We start from the raw sequence: 26487 nt of genomic DNA, 5'->3' as shown, positions 1-26487 counted from the left end.
GGTTCCTTCCCCACTCTGAACTATAGGGTACAGATGTGGGGACGTGCATGAAAGACCCCCTAAGCTTATTCTTACCAGCTTAGGTTAAAAACTTCCTCAAGGTACAAACTTTGCCTTTTCCTTGAACCATATATGCTGCCACCACCAAGCGTTTTAAACAAAGAACAGAGAAAGAGACCACTTGGAGATGTCTTCCCCCAAAATATCCCCCCCCAAGCCCTACACCCCCTTTCCTGGGGAAGGCTTGATAATAATCTTCACCAACTGGTACAGCTGAACACAGACCCAAACCCTTGGATCTTAAGAACAATGAAAAATCAATCAGGTTCTTAAAAGAAGAATTCTAATTAAAGAAAAGGTAAAAGAATCACCTCTGTAAAATCAGGATGGTAAATACCTTACAGGGTAATCAGATTCAAAACATAAGGTTTTGCCTAGAGGGATTCTCTAAGTTACAAAAAGTCACAAAAACAGGAAGATACATTCCATCCAGCACAGCTTATTTTACCAGCCATTAAACAAAAGGAAATCTAACGCATTTCTAGCTAGATTACTTACTAACTTAACAGGAGTTGTAAGGCTGCATTCCTGATCTGTTCCCGGCAAAAGCATCACACAGACTGACAAACCCTTTGTTCCTGCCCCTGCCCCTATTCCCCCCCCCCCCCCCAGATTTGAAAGAATCTTTTCCCCTCGTTGGTCATTTTGGGTCAGGTGCCAGCGAGGTTATCTTAGCTTCTTAACCTTTACAGGTGAAAGGGTTTTGCCTGTGGCCAGGAGGGATTTTATAGCACTGTATACAGAAAGGTGGTTACCCTTCCCTTTATATTTATGACAGGATCCATATTATTTCATATTCACTACATACGTGATGATTCCCTGTATTTCTAAGCATACATGTATACACACTCATTGCTTCTTCTTAAATAAGAAAGTACTACTACTACAAAAATCCCAAACACCAGGGAAAAAAAGCAAAACTAATCCTAAACTGACCTCTGAAGGGATACTGCTGAGTACTGTGTGAACAAGGCTAAAAGCTCTGAGCACAACCCGAGTCTATAACCAATTTTGGTCCCAACCCCCAGCAATTACCAACCCAAAAAGAGGCTCCCCAACACAAGAGTGTACAAACTCCCAGGAGCCTCTCACACACGTAAGCTCTAATTCCTTAGCATTCCCTGTTCAGACTTAATATCCTGTACATGATTGTTAGGGGGCTTATTCCTTCACCCATGTACTTCTCTGGTTCTTCTCGCATGAACAGAGAGCAACAATACCTGAAGTCCAAAGGTGCAAACAATTCGATGTTTATTGGGGTGAACTTCCAGCAAGCATGATTCCAGTTTCCTTCCTTAGTGTCCCCCTTCCCAGCTCTGACACCACAGAGCCTTACACTTGTGGCCCTGTTCCCATTCCTGCCCTTAGCCAAACATGATTCTAATTTCCCCACCCCCATTCCCAGTTCCCATTTCCCCCACCCACACACCCACTCCCTTCCTGATTGGCTGCAGACTATATAGTAAAACTTGAGTTCTGCTTTGCTATACCTTAACCAATCATTTTCCTGAAATTTAACTAACCAATCCTAACATATTGTAACATGATTATGTAACCAATTATATCCCACCACCTTAATTAGTTTACACCCAGCAAAATTAATTATACAGCAGACAGAAACAATCTCAGAACCAGACAGAGATTATACAGACAAACAATAGCAAAGTGGGAACTATAATGACAAAACAATACAGAAGTGAGGATTTCACATCCCAGCTATTGATAAGTGAGTTCTTGCCAGACAGGATGCTATCAAACTAAGTTTCCTTTTACATCTTCTAGGCACTTCCCTTTCTCTGGAGGTGACAGGCATTATCAGGACAGGATTGTATTCCTAACAGCCCAATAGCATCTTATTTCAATGTGACTAGTTTGGAATGTGAGGATGTGACCATACACTTCCCAGCTTATGGCTGCCTCTGCTGCTTAGCCAAAGGCCTTAGCCTAAGAACAGGGCCTCAGACTGTCACAGCAAGAGAAGGACCTTACACCGGCAGACAGTGATTTTGATTCTCTCTTTTATACCTCTATAACTAGCCAAGTGATAAGAATACACCTAAATTCTTAGAGTACAGGCCTTTACAGACAGGCCTGAATATCTATATCCTAACAATGATGTCCTATCATCTAAATGGAGGTGGATACAATTCCCCCAGCCCACATGGGGAGAATCCTGAACTCCCTTCAGTTTTATGGGATTCATTCTCACACATCTCACATGCCAACCAAAACTGAAAAAATCCCTCCTTCATGAGGGATCCATCTAACTCACCCCAAAGAAGGGATGCCATCCATCCTTGCCCCCCCGTCTCCCCCTCCCCCGACTGCTGCTCAGTCCCAGAGACTCAAGCAGTGTGGCCAAGAGGATGAAGTGAGCCAAACTCCTTGCTGACCTTGTGAGGCTCTCTCCCTCACTGAAAGTCAGAATCACATGAAATGCCATGCCAAAAATTCTCCATAAATGAATCTCAAACCCCCCCATAGTCGCCACAAATCCAAAACCATTCCCCTCTAATCCCCGCAGCAACATGCTTGCCACAAGAAGTGGCCCTCTCCCTATTAACCTTCCATTTGAAAGCATGCCATTACTTCTGGTCACAAGTGGGCAAGGAATTCCCATTATAAAAAAGGGGAGAAGGGAAGTTACTGCCTCTCAGACAAAACCCATGGCTGGTAGATCAATTTTTTCCCCCCTATGCCTCCCCAAAAGAGGCCATTTTACATCCTGCTGCAACAGCTTTAAAGATCAAAAATAAAATATAGCAGTTTTCAGAGGAGTACAGGCATTTATTTGATCTTCTATTGCTTTAAAACACAAACATACCTATTATGGCATCAAAATTATGATTACTTTGGTACAACAGCCTGTGCTGTTGTCAGGACAGCCAACATCTGTGAACTGTGCAATAAATACCAACCTAGGTGGCCTCTTACGTTGTAGGAAGTATTTCTGAACCTACAGAAATAACTGCAGCATTCCTAGTACTTTCACTCCTGCTACCTGAAGTTAAGATTGCTAAAGCCTTTGGCATTTTGGTGGTTCTTGAATATAAGAAAAGCTAGGATGGCTTGCCAACAGGCTGACAGAGCCTTTTACTGCAGATTCTCTGAATGATGCTAAAACATTATGGTTTCTCATCTTGCCCATCTTTGCCCTAAAGAGGATATACATATAAGGTGCTCATGCACAAGGTGGGTGAGGCAATATCTTTTATTGGACTACCTTCTTTCTATTGGTGAGAGTGACAAGCCTTCGAGCTTACCCAGAACTCTTCTTCAGGTCTTGGTTTGAAGAAGAGCTCCGTGTAAGCTCGAAAGCTTGTCTCTCCACCAACAGAAGTTGATCCAATAAAAGATACTGATTCATCCAACCTTGTCTCTAATATTCTGGGACCAACCCACCTACAACAACACTGCATACAAAAGAGTCCCAGGTATTTGAGAGATCAATTGTGGACTTTGCTAGAAATCATGGCAGTGCTTCATGCAGATAAAAGATAAGAAAAAAATATGTAACAAATCTGAGGGTTCAGCAAGATCAATTTCTGCTGGAATGAATCAACTGTATTGCTTATTTCCATGGACTGACAGATTCAAGGTGCTTAACCTCCAGACCACTTATTTTTGACAAGTCTTATGGGACAAATTTTGAAAACCTATTTATCACGAAATCTTATTACTTTTCCTGTATCTCTGAGAGACTAGGGGTGTGTGCGCATTTAAACAATAAACAAAATGGAGCAGACCCTTTATGGTATTTTCCATTTGAAAAATGTAAATAGTATTCTATTTCTTAATGCTGCCAGTTTTCATTTACCAAGATATTTTGTTCTAGCATTTTAACTCTGCACTAATCTTTGGAAACAGCAACAAACATTTGTTCAAAAATCAGTGATCCTAAATCATCAAAATGTGTCATGTGCTATCATTTTATATGTGGATAATTAAGCTGGTATTGGTCACTGCACAAGACTTCCAATTAAAATGATCTTGAAAATGTTACATCTGCATATTGTAGTTTAATATTTCTTTAATGTACTTTAAAACTGTGTAATGAGCAACAAGTAATTTTATTAGCCACAGATAGTTATTGTAAATTATCTAATGTGTTAAAGTAGTTTGCATTGCTTTAGACCTCTGGCAAGATGGGTCTGGCAGGGCATCATCTCATCCAATATTCATTGGAGCGAACTGTTTGGAAAAACAGGGTGTCACAGTTCCTTCCTCACTCTGAACTCTAGGGTACAGATGTGGGGACCTGCATGAAAGACCCCCTCATCTTATTCTTACTAGCTTAGGTTAAAACTTCCCCAAGGTACAAACTTTTACCTTTTGTCCTTGGACCTTATGCTGCCACCACTAAGCGTGTTAAACAAAGAACAGGGAAAGAGACCACTTGGAGAAGTCTTCCCCGCAAAATATCCCCCCAAGCCCTACACCCCCCTTCCTGGGGAAGGCTTGATAAAAATCCTCACTAATTTGTACAGGTGAACACAGACCCAAACCCTTGGATATTAATAACAATGAAAAAGCAGTCAGGCTCTTAAAAGAAGAATTTTAATTAAAGTAAAAGAATCACCTCTGTAATCAGGATGGTGAATACCTTACAGGGTAATTAGATTCAAAACATAGAGAATCCCTCTTGGCAAAACCTTAAGTTACAAAAAGACACAAAAACAGGAATATACATTCCATTCAGCACAGCTATTTTACCAGCCATTTAAACAAAACAGAAATCTAACGCATATCTAGCTAGATTACTTAGTAAGTTCTAAGAGTCCCTTCCTTTTCTGTTCCCGGCAAAAGCATCACACAGACAGACAGACCCTTTGTTTTCCCCTCCCCCCTCCAGCTTTGAAAGTAACTTGTCTCCTCATGGGTCATTTTGGTCAGGTGCCAGCGAGGTTATCCTAGCTTCTTAAGCCTTTACAGGTGAAAGGGTTTTGCCTCTGGCCAGGAGGGATTTTATAGTTCTGTATACAGAAAGGTGGTTACCCTTCCCTTTATATTTATGACACAGGGTCTTTCATCTGTTGATGATACCCAATTCACTGTCTTCCCTTTCATCATTATTGACAGTAACATTCTGTATATGTCCATACTGTAATCAAACACCCACAGCTGACCCAGATCAGCTGACGTAGGCACAGGGGATATAAAAACTACAGTGTAGAAACTCGGGCTCGAGCCTGGGCTCTGGGACTATTTCCCCTTGTGGGGTCCCAGAGCTTGGGCTCCAGCCCGAGCTCAAATATCTACATTGCAATTTTACTGCCCCGAAGCACAACCCCCCATGAGCCAAGTCAGCTGACATGTGTCAGCTGCAGGTATCTGATTGCAGTGTAGACATATGAGGCCCCAATAAGGGCCCCATTGAATTATAAGGTATACAAACACTTAACAAGAGAGTCTCTTCTCCTCAGCAAATTTAAAAACCACTCAGAATTAGTAACTCTTAATGTGTGACATAGAATGGAATATTGAAAGAAAAACTGGACATGACATTTAACTCAAAGAAGATGAAAATATTTCCTGAACTTTAATGCCCATTGAAGGCATGCACCTCACTTGCTCCAAAATGGTTTGTTGCACCTTCTAAGTCCTACTGGATCCATAAACTACGTGCTTGAACACAACAGAAGTAGCCAGTAGCACCCATCATCTACAGTGTGCAGAGACTAACGTCATTCCTCTGTATTACACACCTCAGAAATGTCATCCACACCTCTGTCACTTCTATACTAATTTCTGTGCAAACACTTCAGTTTTATGCCAGTACAGCCTGGTACTTGCAGTCCTCATGCTGGTATATGCAAACACATACAGCTATGTACACTTTTTCCAAGCCACATTCCAAAGCCTTGATCCTATAAGCTTCTCTGTGAGGTAATAAACACTGAAGTCAATGGGACTCCTCACAGGTGTAAGATTTGCCTATGTGGAGCAGCTAGTCGTATTGGGGCTTCAGAAAAGCAAATTTCTATAGCACCTGTATATTCACAGATGTGGATTTAAGTGTGTAAATATATAAAGTCACTTAAGTATCCATATTTCATACTCATATCTCATTCTGTCACGCAACCAATCAGCATTTTCCTCACCAAATCCAAGAATTCAGTCTAGCTTTCCCCAGCCCAATTTCCTCTCCCAGTCCTCTTGTATAATCCCAATCTCTCTGCCATCCACTGAACTCCAATGCCCCATTTCCCTTCCACACCAGCCCACAGAACCATTCCCCTAACAATCAGATTCATTGGCTTGCAAAATGACAGTAGCTACTCTCAGCTAACCCACACTCCCAACAAGTGTTCCAATCAAACCAACAGAAACCTCTCTCCCTGGACACTCCAATATCTCAAAAATAAATAATGTATTCCCCTTCTCTCTGCCAAGCCTCACAAAAACAATGAAGGAAAGGAAATATCTACTCATACTATACATTGGAGAGGTAGAGTCTAGATAGTTATTTAAAATTCAGCATTGTTGTCTGTCAGTTGTTCCTCCCGAAATCTCCTCAGAAGATTAGCATATAACATGAATGGCCAGTTTATTAATGAGGTACGTTTTTATTGCATATTGCTCTCGCATGCCTTAGAAAAGCAATTAAGAGGAATATCCTGTGAAAAGATTAGTGATGCGTGCATATCTTTTGCATACTAACTTGTAGCATGCTACTGTACCTCGCATGAGTACTCTGTATTACTGTGGACTACCCTGTTTATACTTGAACAATAACTGTGAATAATTTGTAATTGATGAGCAGCACAATTACTTTTAAGTTAGGCAACAAAAAAATATGGCATTATTATGGGACTTCACTACCTTCACCCACATTACACTTTCTAACTTGGCCATAACAGTACATGAAACTCCAAGGAGCATTAAGCAAAATGTTATTTTACACAATTTTAAGATACTCTGTACAAAGTAAATGCTTTCCAAGACATACCACTGTTATATGTCAAAGTCCTCAACATGAATACTAAAAATTCTTAATAGCACAGGAGGTTCCTGAAAGCTTTATTCCTGCGTAAGGCCTCCTCCCGCCTTCCCAAGAGAAAAAACAATACACAAAATATTGTTGTGAAATACAACCAATAGCTTGTCCACATTCAAGGGCTTTGACTTTTATAATATATTGAATAGCGAAAAAGTGGTGAAAAGAGGATGTTAAGCTCAAATGCACCCCTCTCCCAGGTCAAAAAGAAAAAATTAAAATTCTCTCATCGGAAATAATGCTGAGTATTCCAAGTGACAAACACTACAGTGGAGAAACATTGGGGCTGAGAATTTAAAGTCAAGAAATCCAGTATTATCGTTCCTAAATCAAGTGTAACTTGGCCTACTTGTACATATTCAATATTTTGTATTACTATGCCTGGTGTTAGATGTCTGCCTTAATACAGAAGTACAAGCTCTAAAAGCAACAGCTACAGTAGGCAACCCAACTTCAAATAGTTTCCTTCTCAAATCTATGACCACCTCAGGTGCTTGTTTTAATTTCCCCTCCTCTTCTTCTGCTTCTTTCTTCCTCAAAGCTGGATAAAGGAAATCAACTAGCTGACAAGTCACAAGCACCCTGTATTGGGCGTGAATGACTTTCACTGTGAAATAAAAAGAAAAAAAGAAAAGGAGTACTTGTGGCACCTTAGAGACTAACCAGTTTATTTGAGCATGAGCTTTCGTGAGCTACAGCTCACTTCATCGGATGCATAGCATATTGTGGAAACTGCAGAAGACATTATATACACACAGAGACCATGAAACAAAAACTTCCTCCCACCCCACTGTCCTGCTCGTAACAGCTTATCTAAAGTGATCATCAAGGGAGGGCCATTTCCAGCACAAATCCAGGTTCTCACCCTTCCCCCCGCCCCCCCCAACAGACACACATACAAACTCACTCTCCTGCTGGTAATAGCCCATCCCTCTTTGAAACCTCTCTTTATAATGCGCATGATAATCAAGGTGGGTCATTTCCAGCACTAATCCAGGTTTTCTCACCACCGCCATGCGGGTACCCATAGCAGTGCCGCTGATACTTTGTCCTTACCCATAACTATTTTACATTTGGGGACAATGTATACCTTCAGATCAGCGGCACTGCTATGGGTACCCGCATGGCCCCACAGTATGCCAACATTTTTATGGCTGATTTAGAACAACGCTTCCTCAGCTCTCGTCCCCTAACGCCCCTACTTTACTTGCGCTATATTGATGACATCTTCATCATCTGGACCCATGGAAAAGAAGCCCTTGAGGAATTCCACCATGATTTCAACAATTTCCATCCCACCATCAACCTCAGCCTGGTCCAGTCCACACAAGAGATCCACTTCCTGGACACTACAGTGCTAATAAACGATGGTCACATCAACACCACCCTATACCGGAAACCTACTGACTGCTATTCCTACCTACATGCCTCCAGCTTTCACCCTGACCACACCACACGATCCATCGTCTACAGCCAAGCTCTGCGATACAACCGCATTTGCTCCAACCCCTCAGACAGAGACAAACACCTACAAGATCTCTATCAAGCACTCTTACAACTACAATACCCACCTGCGGAAGTGAAGAAACAGATTGAAAGAGCCAGAAGAGTTCCCAGAAGTCACCTACTACAGGACAGGCCTAACAAAGAAAATAACAGAACGCCACTAGCCGTCACCTTCAGCCCCCAACTAAAACCCCTCCAACGCATTATTAAGGATCTACAACCTATCCTGAAGGATGACCCAACACTCTCACAAATCTTGGGTGAAAGGCCAGTCCTTGCCTACAGACAGCCCCCCAACCTGAAGCGAATACTCACCAACAACCACATACCACACAACAGAACCACTAACCCAGGAACCTATCCTTGCAACAAAGCCCGTTGCCAACTGTGCCCACATATCTATTCAGGGAACACCATCACAGGGCCTAATCACATCAGCCACACTATCAGAGGCTCGTTCACCTGCACATCCACCAATGTGATATATGCCATCATGTGCCAGCAATGCCCCTCTGCCATGTACATTGGTCAAACTGGACAGTCTCTACGTAAAAGAATAAATGGACACAAATCAGATGTCAAGAATTATAACATTCATAAACCAGTCGGAGAACACTTCAATCTCTCTGGTCACGCAATCACAGACATGAGGGTCGCTATCTTAAAGCAAAAAAACTTCAAATCCAGACTCCAGCGAGAAACTGCTGAATTGGAATTCATTTGCAAATTGGATACTATTAATTTGGGCTTGAATAGAGACTGGGAGTGGCTAAGTCATTATGCAAGGTAGCCTACCCCCCCCCCCCCAAGACGTTCTGGTTAAACTTGGATTATTGCTGTGCACATTGTAAGATGAGCTATTGCCAGCAGGAGAGTGAGTTTGTGTGTGTGGTTTTTGGAGGGGTGTGTGTGTGTGTGTTGGGGGGGGGGGGTGGCGGTGGTGAGAAAACCTGGATTAGTGCTGGAAATGACCCACCTTGATTATCATGCGCATTATAAAGAGAGGTTTCAAAGAGGGATGGGCTATTACCAGCAGGAGAGTGAGTTTGTATGTGTGTCCGTTGGGGGGGGCGGGGGGAAGGGTGAGAAAACCTGGATTTGTGCTGGAAATGGCCCTCCCTTGATGATCACTTTAGATAAGCTGTTACGAGCAGGACAGTGGGGTGGGAGGAAGTTTTGTTTCATGGTCTCTGTGTGTATATAATGTCTTCTGCAGTTTCCACAATATGCTATGCATCCGATGAAGTGAGCTGTAGCTCACGAAAGCTCATGCTCAAATAAACTGGTTAGTCTCTAAGGTGCCACAAGTACTCCTTTTCTTTTTTCTTTTTACGAATACAGACTAACACGGCTGTTACTCTGAAAACTGTGAAATAAGGAGCTGAGTAGTAGCATGAGCAAAGAGAAAGAAGTTGGAATTCATGCAATCCATTGTCAGTTGAACAGCAAGGAGTTGGCATAAATTAAGTGGAATTCAGCGGTGGAGCAAGGAAGATTATGCCAGCCGAAGGCATTAACATGTACCACACTGCATGTACAAGGCCAGGCTGAGGTCAGAGAGCTGTTCTTCAAGATGTTCCCTGACCTTAGGAGTTAAAGAAGAAGGTGCTCCATGTGTTGTTCTTCCTAGAATAACCACGTTGACAGATCTCACCTGAGTCACGAGTGCATACCTTATACAATGACACTCACAGCGACTTCTTTGAACACCCAAAAGGTTGGGGACCTCTTCCCAGCTGAGACCTGCCTCTTCCTTCTCTTGCCAGAGGAAGGTGTGCAGGAGAATATGAGGTTCCCTCTGATCCCCCGACAGACACTAAGCATGCCTTTGCATTAGACTGACTATAGAAATGCTAATAAGTTGGGTTACATGCAAATACTTATAAATATATGGTCCTATCCTTTGGTGGTATAAATCAGCATAGTTCCATTGATTTTAATGGAGCTACACCACTTATACCAGCTGACGATCTGGTCCATAATTTCTAAATGGTAAATATCTTGAACATTCCTTAAACTGATGTAGTGTTCTGAAATAACCTAACCAAAAGAATAAAAAACAGATGTTTGGTCTAATGAACATTGCTCTTAGAAAACAAGAGAAGGGATCATCAATAGCCAGAATGGTAATTCTAGCTCTCTGCTGAATGCAACTAATAACTGAAGAACTTGTAGCTTTTATGTATTTAAGGTCTACCATCTTTATAGGCTTCAAGTTTTAAGGACAAAAGTTTTAAACTAAATTTTTTCCAAAACAATGGAATTCTTCTATTTTTCTGAACCAGTGAACAGCCTCCAATGTCACAGGATTCACTGAAAATGAAAAATTGCCATTATGATTCCCACATCTAGATGCAAATTTGATAACTTTATACTGAAATCCAAGTGTAACATTGAAGGAAATGGATCATTAAGTAAAAAGAAAAGAAGTACTCGTGGCACCTTAGAGCTATAGCTCACAAAAGCTTATGCTCGAATAATTTATTAACCTCTAAGGTGCCACAAGTACTCCTTTTCTTTTTGTGGATACAGACTAACACGGTTGCTACTCTGAAACCGGACCATTAAGTGTAACTGAAACATTGCTTTAAAGATTGAGAGACTTGGAGATAACGTACTAAAGTCATATTGAATAAGGATTTCACTGGTGATCCCATATGTGCCTTGCAAGGAACAAGCTGTTATTCCCGTTTTAAAAATCTGAGCAAGGCATGACTTTTTAGTTCGTATTTTGTAAGAGAGTTGGCCTGTTTAGATTTTTGTACCTAGAAGACATGACTGTACTTGTAGTATTCATAAGTCAATATGTAAGAAAAAATATTCTATTAATATGATTTTTTTCATTTTTGAACTGGCTGGAATGACAGTTATTTTCCTGCACCCTCTCACTTTAAAGTTTGAAGCTATGCTGAAACAGTCAAAAGTGATAACAACGTAGAGTGCTCCTGTTATATTTCAGCAGTGGAGTTGTGCAATTTGGTTTTGGATTATGGAAAAAGTTTAGTAACATTTTTATATGTTTATGTTTTTATATGTTTATACATATGTTTTAAACACCATCCTAGGAATATAACATACTGACCACACCCTCTTGTCTATTTTCAGGCAATATTATGGATTGTCATCTCTTCCTAAACTATCCACAGAAAGTCAATTTCTTTCAGCTCACAAGTAAGCTAAAAACAACAAACTGCAACATTGCTCAATACATATGGTCTGCTTGCCACATCTGAACATACTTGATTTGTTCTTATACTTTTAAGAACATCTGCAGTTCCAGTACATAAGGTAAGATTACAGAGGCTGTCAATCCTCCATACTTCATAAATTCCCTTCCCACAAGTACACAGTGAAATCAGTTACTAACGTTTTAATGACAGGTTTCAGAGTGCACCCGATGAAGTGAGCTGTAGCTCACGAAAGCTTATGCTCAAATAAATTTGTTAGTCTCTAAGGTGCCACAAGTATTCCTAAAGTTTTAATGAGGCTTTCTGCACTGGCAGTCAGGAACAGTGCACCAATCCAAATGCGCCAGTAGTCTGTGCCAAGAATTTTATCTTACAAGACTAAAAATTTTTCCATTTTTCTCATTTAAGCCTCATCAGGAAACCAGTAACAGCTCATCATTTCTTCACAGGGGAATTTAAAAAAAAAAAAATAATAACTTGTATAGCTAAGTATGACGGGAAGAGATGAGACCTGCAAAAACTCACCAAGGTCTCTGAGACAGAGGCCACAGGTGCCTCAGATCAGGATAAGCAGAAGTGACTAAACAGTGACTGAACTAATATTACATGAACATAGCTATAATATGGTGTGACAGGATGGACGAGGCCCAGAGGCCCCTGCTGGAGGCCTCAGGGCCCTGCCACACGCCATCCAAGAGAGGAGCAGAAGAGAAGTCCTCCAAGCAGCCTAGAGTGGTTGCAAGGAAGTAGCTAATGAGAGAGGCTGCAGGGAGCAGCCAATCAGAGCCATATAAAAGGAGCTGCAGAACACAGCAGTAGTCAGTTGCTGCCTAGAGCCAGGAGAGGACTGTTACTGGCTGTCGGAAAGAACAGCAGGACCATGGAGAGCTGAGGGGGGCAGGGACTGAGGGAAAACAAAGAAGGAGCTCCTGGCTGGTGTCTGGGACTGAGCCCAAGGAGGGCCAAAAGACGACAATGTCTCCAGAGAGGAAGCCCTGGGGATATGGCTCACACCAGGGCTGGGACAAGTTAAAATCTGCATACCCTGGAAGGAGTTTGTTCTGCTTCACATATAGACACTGTGTGAGAGTTGGCCAGAAGGCTGAGTTACTGAAAAACTGCCTGAAAAGCCACCATAAGACTGCAGACACACCTGACTAGAAAGCAGACCAGAAGGGTGTACTCACAAAAGGTGGGTGCCACAACCCCTTACATATGGTCTCTTTAAAAAAAAGACTCTCTGACAGCACATACCTTGTAACCCTTGGGATATCTAAATCTCACCTCCCAAGAGGTTGCAATATGCTGAACCTGACCCCGCAGAAATGTCTCACTTTTCAAGTGACAGGGTTGTAGCTTTCATAGAATTCGTTGCTAACAGACCATTGTAACATTTGGATTTGTTTGCTTAATATACACAACAGTTTGTCTGCATTCATACTATGTCAAAGATATTATATGTTTCAGGTAAGGTATTTAGTATTTCTGCATATTTAAATTTCTGTGTATTTTCTATTGGTCCTTTTTACATGAAGTATGGTATCAGAACACAGTTTCATTTATCACAGAAATCGCCAGCAATATTTTATGAGAAACAAATATTAGCTCAAAAGGAACAAAATGGTTTTATCACAAGAAACTGCAGGATTTGTTACTAAAGATTGTCCATGACTATTGCAAGACCAATACTCTGGTGTTTATAATGAAATTCTGATAAATGCTTTAAATATACAGCAAGTCTGTGACTGAAGTGATTATAATAGCTACTAAATGCCTGAACAATTTTCAAGAGCCTTTCAGATATATTTTCTTCACTAATTAAAAGCCCCAGAAAGCAAATTAAGTTTATTGCTGACAGGATCAAACAGCTATTTAATATTCCCAATAACCTATTTCATAATTATGTTGGGGCTAGTTGCAGCACTTGTTGTACAATTATAGTGTTTATCAGGTTAAGTGGATACTCCACAACCTTGCCAGTAAGCATTATGAGAGACAAAGGCAAAGAAAGCTTTTGGCTTACCGCTTCCCTCGAGGATAGTGTCGTACATATTCTCCCACATCATGAGCAGCTACAGCTAAGACTTGCGGGTCATCAGAAACCTCCAGAAGCTTAGTCAGGATTCTACAACAGTATTTTAAACAATCAGATGGTAATTACACTACAAAGTGCTAATTTATCGTAGCTTAATTTCAGAGACCATAAATACATCATGCATCACCTGTACAGTAAAACTGGGATTATAACACAAAAAACAAAAATACCTCCCAAGCAACAAATTGAAATTAAATAGCAAAGACCCTATCTACTCTAGGCAAAAGGACACTGCAACCAGTGCCTTGAGCTTGCAGCATCTGTACACAACAGCTGCCTAAAGCATCACTAGACTGCAGCACCTGCAGTGAGAACTTGAGCTCAAGTCCAGCTGTACCAGCCATGCTTATGAAATTCAACAGTGTGGAAAAGAAACCACAGAAGTTGCAGGTCCATAAGCGCGGCTGCTGCTGCTACTGCTAACTTCATTCCATGATGAAGTGCCTTCTGCAGGCAAACTACCCAGAGTGCTACCCCAAGAAATAGTTTTTGGTGTTCAGGACACATGATTCAGAAGTCCCAGAATACATCATGGCTTTTCGGCTTGCTGTCTGTAACATGCCAAAATGGTTCTATCAGAACTGTTGTGTGGTTGCACTTTACTACTGTCAACCAACTTTCATGCACTATCCCCCACAATGGTTTCCTTGTTTACGAGACACTAGAGGATACCCCAATGAAACACAGGCAGAATTTTAAACAGAAGAGGAGGACAAATCATTACCCATTATCGCGAAGAATTGAAGTGCATTCCAAGAGTGGAGAGTAAGACATGTTATTGAAGATGGAGAGTTATAGCTTTTTTTTTTAAACTTTCTAAATGTGATTTTCTAGTTTCAAAAACACCATTAATAGCAAAGAAATATGCATTCTTTCTTGTATTTATCTACTGTATTGCAGCAAGTAACTCTGGTTCTCTTCAAAAACCAAGATTATAAACGAGATATCATATCAGAATCTATTAAGATGCTTGTTACTTATTTCCTTAGCGTAACAAAAAGACAATTCTGTACATTTCATAAAGAAGGGGTTACTCAAACTTCAACTCAGTATGCAAAATAAAGATAAGCAATTTGAAGGCAATTCAGCAAGAAAACATTTGCCAATGTAACTGTTTACTAGCCAATAATAAAAATACAATTTGACACACACAATGATATGGAGGTCAGAGACCATAGGTTGTTTTTTAGAATAAGGCAGGGAAACTTGGTGACAGATGAGGCACAGATTGCTGGAAAATTAGATTTGTCTGTGTTCGGTGTGAAAGTGAGAAGAAACATGTGCGCTCCCAGGTTAGAACATTGGTAACTAACAGCAATATTAAGGCAGGTTTTAAAAAGTTGCTTCGAACAACTCCACCGAGGAAGCTTACACACCTAGAAAATAATTATCCTAAAAGTCTGATAGAAATGGCAAGTGAAATGACTTCATTAGTTTAAACAAACTTTCTGCTTGTACTTCTCACTGGAATCAGACTTGAATTTGAAACAGGACACAAATTAAATACAGAATGAGGAACTAAAATATTGTAGTATTAAGTATTCACCCCAGTCTTCTTCAAGTTATAGGCAATGTAGGGGGAAGAATATGCAACGAGAGCATTTGTCAATGAAAAACTGGGAAGGCTGGCAGATACTAAAGAGTGAAGCAAAGGAAACTGAATAAAACAGCTTATGCAATTTAATATACAAGAACAAACAAGGTATTAAAAACAACACAGTATTTGAGAGCCTAAAAAATGCAGTCATGATGCTCACTAACAAACTTTAAAACAAACTGCTGTAAATACGAACAATGTCTGGATAGACTATATTAAGTTTCAAATAAAGAGGAAGATGGTCCACTTTTAAAATTTATTTTGTGTGTTCACTGCCATTGCAGTGGGACAGGAACAGGGCACTTGTGTGGTAGGTCACAGTATTTTGAAACTTCTGCTGTAACAACCAGAAAAGACAAAGATTACTGACTGGCATGAAGACGATAACGTGGAAACTGTTTCTGAACAAGGTTGTAAGGTTCCCCTCCCTATTTGCTTATCTGCAAGATAACGTATTATCCTAGTATAGGCACAATCATCACTGGCTGGATGAAGGTTAGGGGGTGGGAATTTAAGTCTCTTTCTTCCCCCATCCCCAGGTTCCAAAATACAAATTATAAAAGATGCTTGGATGAGCAGCTCATTCTATACTGAAGATACTCATGTTACCGATGAGATTTAGGAAGTGTCTTGGATTGTGTGTGAAAGTGAGTGTACGGAGTTGATATAACCTATAGCAAGAGAAGGAGCCTAGAAGCCTGTATATAATCTACTACAATGATCAGAAAGTAGCATAAAATAAACTTGTAACAGCAAAAACAGCTTGGTATTGAACAGACTTTCCATATGTACATTCCAAATATTTTCAAATTCACTTACAGACAGCCATTTTTTTCACTTTGGTGAAACCCCATTTTTTGTTTTAATGAAATTATCCTATGCTAAAAACACAAGTATTATTCTATCATTCAAAGGTACATATAGAAAATTTCAGATTGACCCAATATCAACTGTTTTAATCCCTAATCCTTCACCTTCAATCTATCCACCCTTCCTGCCCCCCCACCCCCACCCCCAAAAAATAAAGAAAGAAGTCTGGGAAACAGACAGACTTTGCTGACAGTGAACATATACTGCAGACTTGGGCTCTGTTGAACCAAAGGGTGTGGCAAAAATTCCAGAACTAAGGATCCATACTGAGAATTCCCTGCCCTCATATCCCAGCATATATAAATAAGGTCTGTAAACTCACATAAGTAAGACAAAATGGAGGTCAAGAATAAATCATGCCAAACCAACCAAATTTCCTTCTTTGAGAGGATTGCTGATAAACTAGTGGATGGCTGAGAAGAATATATCTTGATTTTAGTAAAGCTTTTGATAGTGTCCCCACATGACATTCTCATACACAACCCATGGAAATGTTGTCTAGATGAAATTACTGTAAGGTGGGTGCATCCCTAATTGAAAAACGATACTCAAAGAGTAGTTATCAATGGTTCGGTGTCAAACTGTGAGGGCATCTAATGGGATCCTGCAAGGGTTTGTGCTATTCAATGGTTTTCAATAATGACTTGGATAATGGAGTGGAGAGTATGTTTGTAAAAACTGTAGTGATACCAAGCTAGAAGGGATTGCAAGCACTTTGGAGGACAGAATTAGAATACAAAAGGACCCTGATAAATTGGAGAACTGGTCTGAAATTAACAAGCTAAAATTCAATAAAGATAAGTAAGTAGGAAGGAAAAATCAAGTGCACAAATACAAAATGGGGACTCAACTGGCTAGGCAGCAGTACTACAGAAAAGGATTCGGGGGTTAGAGTTGGTCATAAGTTGACTATGCGCCAGTAGCATGATACAGTTGCAAAAAAGCCAAACATTCTGGGGTGTATTAACAAGAGTGACGTAAGTTCAGCAGGAGGTAACTGTTCCAATCTACTCAGTACTGGTGAGGCCCCAGCTGGAGTATTGTGTCCAGTTTTGGATAGCACACTTTAAGAAAGATGTGGACAAACTGGAGAGTCCAGAGGAAAGCAACAAAAAATGATGAAAAGTTAAAAACTACAGGCATGTTAATATCCTGAGAAAAGACAACTGCTAATGGTCTTCAAAAATGTTAAGGGCTGTGATAAAGGGGACTGTGATCAATTGTTCTCCGTGTCCACTGGAGGTAGGGCCAGAAGTACCTGGCTTAAACTGAAGCCAGGGAGATTTAGGTTAGATATTAGGAAGAACTTTCAACTATAAAGGATAGTCAAGTGCTGGAATAGTTTACAAAGGAAGGTTGTGGAATCCCAGCACTGGAGGTTTTAAAGAACATGTTAGACAAATACCTGTCAGGGATGGTCTGTCTTAATCTTGCATCAGTACAGGGAGATTGAAGTCCCTTCCAGCCCTACATTTCTACAATCCTATGAAAACCTACATCTTTAATTGCACCCAGAAATGAACAGAAAACCAGTCCACCCTGTGAAGGATAGGGGCAGTGTACCCTGTATGAAGCACCACTAAAAGCAGGCTTCTGTACCTCATTATGTGCCACCAAAATTTCAAAGTGGTCTTCAGGAGTAGCCTACATCCAAAAGAAATAGCCACAGCTTTTTAGCCTTTAGCACATTGAGAAAAATAGCCACTGCTGCTATTGGACATCCAGAAATAACACTTTAGTATCACAGTAATGAGCGTGGCATGAAAAAAACAAACAGAGCCAGGAGGACAAATGAGAGTAATTCTGGTTTGCAATCCTGAGCAACAGAAAGGTAGGCAAAAATCTCCCATTTCCTCAGTGTCCTTCTCCCATACTTCTGTCATGTCTAGGTTCCATGTTCGCTTGCTAGCTCCTATCCAGGCCACAATCTCAAGTAGTCACCAAGACAGCAGATCAACTGGACTGTGCAGTGGATGGAAGATGTAAAGTTGGAGGTCTTCTACACAATAAAGGCACCACAGGCCACACCACCTTACTAGCACCCCTCCCCCCAACAGACTGACATGCAGACTGAAAAGGGTTTGTTTGTTGAGATACTGGGGTCTTTCCTCCGGAAAAAGCTATGCACTGAAAAAGCTTCCAAAGAGGAACTCAAGGTTTTGCTGGCCATCATTTAAGAGAAGCACTGCTTTAAATTATTGAGCACGGCCCAAGGCACTCCCTGAGCACTACCAGAACCTCAGTGAGAGACTTTCTGCAACTCAAGCAGATGACTCCTAGTTATTATTCTGCTTCCTCAAAGATTGACACTCTAGTCCGATTCTGAGCAATCTTACCCAAAGCAGAGTGAAAATTTGCCCTGGCATGAAACACTGGTATCTGTAAGTGAGTCAAGACACTACAGACACCAACCTGCCTACCACTGGGAACAGTTCTGCTGATTGGGACTTTGCCTCCAGCACAGGATCTACAAAGAAACGACCACTTGCACAGCCATTGTTAGATCTCACAACTTAGCCGGGCTCACACCATGCCTTCTATTTTAGCATCATGTACTCCAGTTATCTCCCTGCTTTAAATGTTGCAATCCAGATTTATACAACATTGACAAGGAGGAACAAATTAGAAGGGGCACTTTGACACCACTCTGTCAATGGTAAAGGACACGCAATCAAAATGACTGACTAGGCAACTAACAGAGCATTCACAGCTATCTAAAAATCCAACTTTGTCAATTGGCTTCTGAAAGCCAGCCAATAGAACAGATGGCGCTAAGGGCCTATCAAGAAAAGTGGGCTCCAACCTCAAAATAGTGGAAGTCCTTGTCACATACAGACAAGGACCAGTAGCTGCACTATTCAATCCCACCTCAGAAACTAGATCAAGAGCATAGAGTGTAACACATTGAGCCAGAATAATTGAGCCAGCCACACAGAATAATCCCACATCTGTAAGGATATCCTAAACCTCATCACCAAAAAAAGATATTTGGAAGACTGATGGAATGCCTGACAAAATTTTAACTAAGGTATGGTGCAGTCAGACTTTTGGACTGTATTAGCTGGTATTTCTTTAAGTGTATTTAACTGAAATAGTTTAAAAGTCATCATGTGTGACACTGCAAGTGAGTTAAGATGGATTTTGAATATTTTCTCCATTACATAATCAACCAAAGTACCTGGCTCAGTTAATGAAAAACAAGCAATTCAACTTCTGAGCAGATGATTCCCACTGTCAAAAAGCCATACACTTTAAACAGTAATATGTTCTGACCTTCTCTTCTCCCTAGGTAATGTTTCTACAAAATTAAATTACAGTACTTATTGCTCATGTTGAAATAAATACCATAGTACACATGGTTTAAATTTGAACTCTGAAAATATACTTTAAAGAACAGTGTGAAGAGAGAATCAGAAGTTTATGAAAACTAAAGAACTTACTTCAATAGCTCGTAATTCTTTTCATTTAATCTCACAGCATTCTCTCGCCAAAATTTCTCAGATTTGTGTACAGGACTCCATTCCAATCTTCCTGACTTGAGCTCAGAACTGTACTCATCAAATGAACTAGAGTGCAAAAAACAGGGTGAAATACTAGTTTCCCATGAACGGGCCTTTAACAGTACATCAGAAGCTCTACTCCTTGAGAGACCGTAGGATTTGTTATGACAAACTTGAACGTCACAGTTCTTTACAAATCTGTATCAAAATTCTGATTTGGATAAGTTGCTTAAAAACATTGGTGGAACATCCTTAGGCAACATGAAAGTAAGCACAGGTTGAGGGGAGGGGAAGAATATCTTTTGAAGTCCTCTCACTTGGACCACTTCAGAAACTTAAGATTTAGGCCTAATCTACACTAGAAAATTAAGCAGGCACAACTACATTGCTCTGGGGTATGAAAAAAATCCATACCCAAGTGGCATAGTTAAGCCGACTAAGTCCTTGTGTAGGCAGCACTAGTCGACAGAAGAATTCTTCCACTAACCTAGCTACTGCCTCTCAGGGAGACTGATTACCTATGCCGATGGAAGAACCCCTCCCATCAACGTAGGTAGTGTTTACACTGAAGCGCCGCCACAGCAGTGCAGCTGCGCCACTGTAATGTTTTAAGTGTTCACAAGCGCTTAGTTGCAGGGTTCAAAAAGAAAAAGGAGAACTAGTGGCACCTTAGAGACTAACCAAGTTAGAAAAGGCATTCTCCCCAGACCTATACTTACTTTACACAGAATATGATCTTAAATTTACTGATCTGAAATATAAAATGTTTTACAAACTATCTAACAATCCCATTTTATTAATAAGTGAACTGTGCTCCTAAATGTGGGATTCCAGATCCCAAGAAGAAAATCGGTTAACAGTACGCATTTAGAGAGAGCTAAACTGCTTTGTGCACTTGTTAGCAGTTACTAAAGTCTAAAAAGGAATTCCTCTGACCAGGGACCCAACTTAGAGATACAAGTTGTAGTCTAAATTATACATCCAGCGCAAGTTGGGATAAAATGACTCACTAGTGTACTCATGTTCATTTGGCATTCTATGGGTCTACACAAAGTTTCATATTTTGTAAGTATCGAATTCGGCTCCAGTGCAGCAGATGCAACTCTTGTTGAAAACCCTGCCCATTAAACTGTCAGTTAAGAAGCATGTGTGCATAAGCATAGTAGATTTTTCTAGTCAGATATATGACAGACATCCAGTTAGAAACTGGATCTTTCATATACTGTTGGGAAGATATGATATACCAGAACATCACCAGCATATCTACTATTTTCTCTTTTAAAATCAATAAGTTTGCCAGTATTTCAAGTGACACAGGTTTAAAAACTCATACTATAAAATATACCTGAGATCCTGGACACTCTCGCCAAGTTTTTCCAGTAGAAACTTAATATCCTCACTTATGTCTTCATCATCATATTTCTGCTGATCCAAGTTCTCTAGTTGCTTCAGAATTTTGCATTGGATCATAGCGAGAGCATATTCTTGGCGAGTTTCTCTTTCTGTAGATTTTTCTAAAAGATTCTGGAAGAAAAAAAAGGTAAAAGTTGAATGTAAATCTTTTACAGTTTAAAAATACTAGTATTTATTACAGATTTATCTTTCTGCAAATATCCTCTAAGATTAATTCGAATTATGCAAGAATTCAATTATGCAAGTTTCATCAATAGTGTTAATCATTTATTAAAAGGCTTGCTTGAGAGGGCAATATTATGAGCTGACAAGGATTCCAACATATTTTGGCCCTAATTTTCAGTTAGGTTAGTACAATTACATGCTCAAGAGTGCCTGTCCAACAACATGAAAGAGACCAGTTTACATTAGTTCCTATATAACTTCCTATATCAAGAGTAATATAACACTTTAGAAAACTAAAGACAGGCCTTGCAATGCACATCTGAATCTAGAGGCCAACTTCCTCAAAGTCTGGGCATATTCCGATCAGGGATTTTAGTTCAAGCCCATCTCTGTTAGTAAGAAGAGTGCTGGCATAAGCACATAGTGCAGCAGCCAGTGATTTCATTGACTCCCACTATCAGTTCATTACCTTTCATTCAATTTAATCAGGTTCAAATTATACTATTCAATCAAAGCCTGTCACTTTTTACTCTGATAATGCACATTATCGACATAAAAAAGCCTCAGTGAACAACAGCCATGTTCATATGAATAAGTCATAATATCTTTCAAGAGCAAGTAATTACCTGGAGAGAGAGAAGTAACTGGACCACTAATTTAATGTATGCACTGTTGTACGTGTGCAGATCCCAGGCCATTAGAGAGACAAGGTGGATGAGGTAATATCTTTTATTGCACCTGAAGAAAAGCTCTGTGTAAACTCAAAAACTTCTCTCTCACCAACAGACATCGGTCCAGTAATTTAGTGACTTTTCTACTGTAATGTTTCTCAATACTTTGCTTAAAGATAAGCATGTGAGGTTTATATTTGGGGTTCTTCAAAATTCCTAGACAAGTAGGACAGTAAAACATGGTCAATGAGTAATATTCCCTTTAAATATGACAATAGAACTTTTTTTTAATTACTCTCAGGTTCCATTGCTGTCTTCTACAGCCAAGCACAACCGAACTGGCTGAAATGGGGGACAAGGTACTTCCACACCCTCCAATTTCATAACCGATCATCCTTTACATCCCAACAGCCAAAGGAGTGTCTAGGCACAGGTGGCCAATGCAATTCAATATAAATTTAAATTTATTTCCAATACTTTCTTCCCCAACTTCTACAAATCCCAGGCTTTAGGTTGTGTGTGATACTTTACGGCTCTCCAATTTGCAAAAGCTCATTTTGCAATCAGAAATACCAAAACTGCTGAAGACACACAATGATTTATGGGCAAGAGGTTGTATTTAATTTATGCAGCCCTATAATTGTCAGCAGCGTCCAAGTTTGCAAGAAGACACTATCTGCTGAAAAAAGACAGTGTTACTTTGATATATGAAGACTGGGTGACTGTATATTTCAATCATTAAAAGAGAAGATTAGATTTAAACATGTTTAAAGAAGTAAATTTTTGTAACTTTCTGCCTGAGCTGGAGAAAGGATTATAGCAGCTAAAGAAGAGTTTATTTCTGCGGGTCACTAGCATGGATTAGTCTAAAAGTCAGAAACAGGAGCTCCTTTTCTGGTATATTAACCATTCAACGACAAAGAGACTCGGTGGGTCAGTGGATTGTACTGCCTCTGTAGTACCCCTCCCCAACCAGTACATTATTCTAAGAAAGGTGGGAGTAAATCCCACCAAAAAGGTGGGGAAAACATTTTAGGATGTTCTTTCCAGGACATTCGAATGTAACTCTCCGTCCACTCTAGGCTAGATAGTAGTAAAAATCTAGCGAGTTACCACAACAAAAGGCAGGTTGCTATGGAACTGGTGACGCAGAAGTTTTCATGCACATAGTGGTCAACTCACGTTACCACTGTGTCTTAATGTACTTTTTTGTACTTTATATCCTAGAGCTCTTTAAGGAAGATTCACAAAAACACCAAACATGCAGTTCCTGGAGGCAAAGGTATGTTACTGGACAAGCCTAAAAACAAAAGGTATATTACTAGACAGCTAGCATAGACAGAACATTCTTCTCCCATCCAGACCTAGAGACAGAGGTGGAGAGAATCCAGTGTGAACCCTCTCTGCAAAAACAACAAAAATGGAGGTTTCAGGAAATACCTAGCTGCCACAGAGCAGACTATGACCAGGAAGCAGATTCCCATATTTTGAGTTTCTCTGCCCAGTGGCCCTAGCACATTTGGCGTTCAAGGTCCAACAAGCTTCAATTTGGGTGTGCAACCTAGAGACGATACATTCACACACCATTGTGGTAGGGAGAAAATAATTTGGTAGGTGGGTGGGTTTGCTGGGATGGTTATGAAGACCAGAAAGTTGCCTTTTAACAAGTACAAAAGTGCAATAAATATCACTGCTGAAATGCATAGCTTGCCATTTAAGTTCCATACTCTACAAGTTTTAAAGTCTTATAAAAAAGATTAGGAAGGCTGAAACTCATAATGAAAATTACATCCTTGTCAGGTTTCAAGTTTCCAAATACAGTAATTACACTGGAGCCCAGCCAAAACACGTACAACTGTAGTTCTTTCCATAAAAAGGAAGTTTCCCATGTCCCCACCATCCTCCCTCAACTAGCCATTTTAATTCCCTATACTATATACATGACCACATACACATAAAACATCCAATGCGTGGGCGCAAGAAGAGATGACACATACAAACCAGAGTATGTGTCTGCGCGCGCGCACAAAGATTCAGGAGGCCACAATGCTTTGGTATTCTAAAACATCGTGATAGGATCTGTCATTTTCAGATTTTACTGATATAATATTGCAGCAGAAGTCAACTAGTCAGTGCTCTTATGTGGACATCTCATCCCAATATACATTATACTATCTATGCTTACACTAGTCATGCAAAGTTTCTCCTCAGAAAGCTTTGTGTTGGACACATACATAAAATCATTTTCTGCAAATCACAGCAAAAGGATGGTGAGTAGGTTTTCTGCCTGAGCTGGTACATTTTTATAAAATATCTGCAAGGCCAGTTTACCCATTTACTAAGTGTTAAAGGGTGTAATTCTTGTGTTTTATAACCAATTCCTGCAGCATCTTTTTTTTAAATAAATTCTGTAAATAGGATTATTTAACAGAATATAGAGGAACAATGAACATTCATATTGGGATCTGCCAGTTCAAGAAGGCGCAGAAAGCTGCATGTCTTTTACCTACAAAAAATCCACATATTAACTCTGGCTCTGGAAGGAAAGCCAGAGTTAATGCGGACTACACATCCAAGCCAGCATGCCTGGAAATAATCTATGGAAGCACTTCGGTGAGAGACAAAACCACGTAAACCCACTACAATTACAGTCAACTTTACTTACCCGAAATGCTGCAAGGATTATTCTAGTTACTTTCTCTTTGACAGATTCTTGGAGAATGTCAGACAGAACTGGAACAATATTATATCGACGCAGATATTCACACATTTGAGGACTGAATGCCAACAGCCATACGGAGAAAATCATCTGATACTGGAGCTGGAAGCCACATTTGTTACTCAGGACTCCCATGATACTGAAAGATATAATTTATATAGGTAGTAGTGAAAATGTTTCATAATGGGCAAGTGCACTGTGTATATGACCCTGAACATGTAAGATTTTCTTTAAATTAATGTTTGCAAGAGAGCTCATTGGCAAAAGCTATGAGTTTTAGGTACACAACTAAGGACTGGATGAAACCAGTACTTCATGATGCCCAGCACTTGCACTTATGTGTTCAGCCTAATCTCTTTATTCAGATAAGTTTTCATTTTTAACAGGTTACATTTCCAAGACTTAGGGTTGCAAAGAATGTTTTCCAAATATGCAGTACTGTCTGTTTTCAGATTAACGGCCAATATATGATGAGAGTAATCTAGTGAATGTTAATGTAATTAACATACTATGAAATGCTAAGGGAGATTAGAGAGGCTATCAAAATAAAGAACTCAATAAGTGTGGGGGATTTCAATTATCCCCATATTAACTGTGTACATGTCACCTCAGGACAAAATGCAAAGACAAAATTTCTCGATACCTTAAATGACTACTTCTTGGAGCAGCTGGTACAAGAACCCACAACGGGAGAGGCAATTCTCGATCTAGTCTTGAGTGAAGCACAGGATCTGGTCCAAGAGGTAACTATAACAGGACCTGTCAAGGTTCCTTCCCCACTCTGAACTCTAGGGTACAGATGTGGGGACCTGCATGAAAGACCCCCTAAACTTATTCTTACTAGCTTAGGTTAAAACTTCCCCAAGGTACAAACTTTTACCTTTTGTCCTTGAACCTTTATGCTGCCACCACCGAAGTGTCTAACAAAAATAACAGGGGAAGGGCCCACTTGGAAATGTCTCCCCCCCAAAATATCCCCCCAAGCACTTCCTAGGGAAGGCTTGACAAAAATCCTCAGCAATTTGCATAGGTGAACACAGACCCAAACCCTTGGATCTTAAGAACAATGAAAAAGCAATCAGGTTCTTAAAAGAGAATTTTAATTAAAGAAAAAGTAAAAGAAAAACCTCTGTAAAATCAGGAAGGTAAATACCTTATAGGGTAATCAGATTCAAAACAGAGAATCCCTCTAGGCAAAACCTTAAGTTACAAAAAGATACAAAAACAGGAATATACATTCCATTCAGCCCAACTTATTTTATCAGCCATTTAAACAAAACAGAATCTAACACATATCTAACTAGATTGCTTATTAACTCTTTACAGGAGTTCTGACCTGCATTCCTGCTCTGGTCCCAGCAAAAGCATCACACAGACAGAGAGGACCCTTTGTTTCCCCCACCTCCAGCTTTGAAAGTATCTTGTCTCCTCTTTGGTCATTTTGGTCAGGTGCCAGAGAGGTTATATCTCAGCTTCTTAACCCTTTACAGGTGAAAGGGTTTTTCCTCTGGCCAGGAGGGATTTAAAGGTGTTTACCCTTCCCTTTACATTTATGACAGGACCACTTGGAAATAGTGACCATAATATAATAACATTTAACATTCCTGTGGTGGGAAGAACACTTAAGCAGGCCAACACTGTGGCATTTAATTTCAGAAAGTGGAACTATGCAAAAATGAGGAGGTTAGTTAAACAGAAATTAAGAG

General features: G+C 40.2%; 1 protein-coding gene across 2 annotated transcripts in view; it reads right to left on the bottom strand.

Annotated features, from left to right (window-relative positions):
* The window catches only part of ATP6V1H (ATPase H+ transporting V1 subunit H), an 85025-nt gene that overhangs the window by 19056 nt on the left and 39482 nt on the right, over positions 1-26487 (bottom strand). For both annotated transcript variants that reach the window (XM_074943094.1, XM_074943095.1), the window contains 4 exons: positions 24728-24920; positions 21159-21337; positions 19754-19879; positions 13775-13876 (listed from right to left, as the gene is read on the bottom strand). In XM_074943094.1, coding sequence (XP_074799195.1) covers positions 13775-13876; positions 19754-19879; positions 21159-21337; positions 24728-24920 — 600 coding nt within the window. The remainder of the gene's footprint in view (positions 1-13774; positions 13877-19753; positions 19880-21158; positions 21338-24727; positions 24921-26487) is intronic.

Source organism: Natator depressus, chromosome 2, assembly GCF_965152275.1.
Source record: "Natator depressus isolate rNatDep1 chromosome 2, rNatDep2.hap1, whole genome shotgun sequence".
Lineage (NCBI taxonomy): Eukaryota > Metazoa > Chordata > Testudines > Cheloniidae > Natator > Natator depressus.
This window is presented reverse-complemented; position numbering and strand designations above follow the sequence as displayed.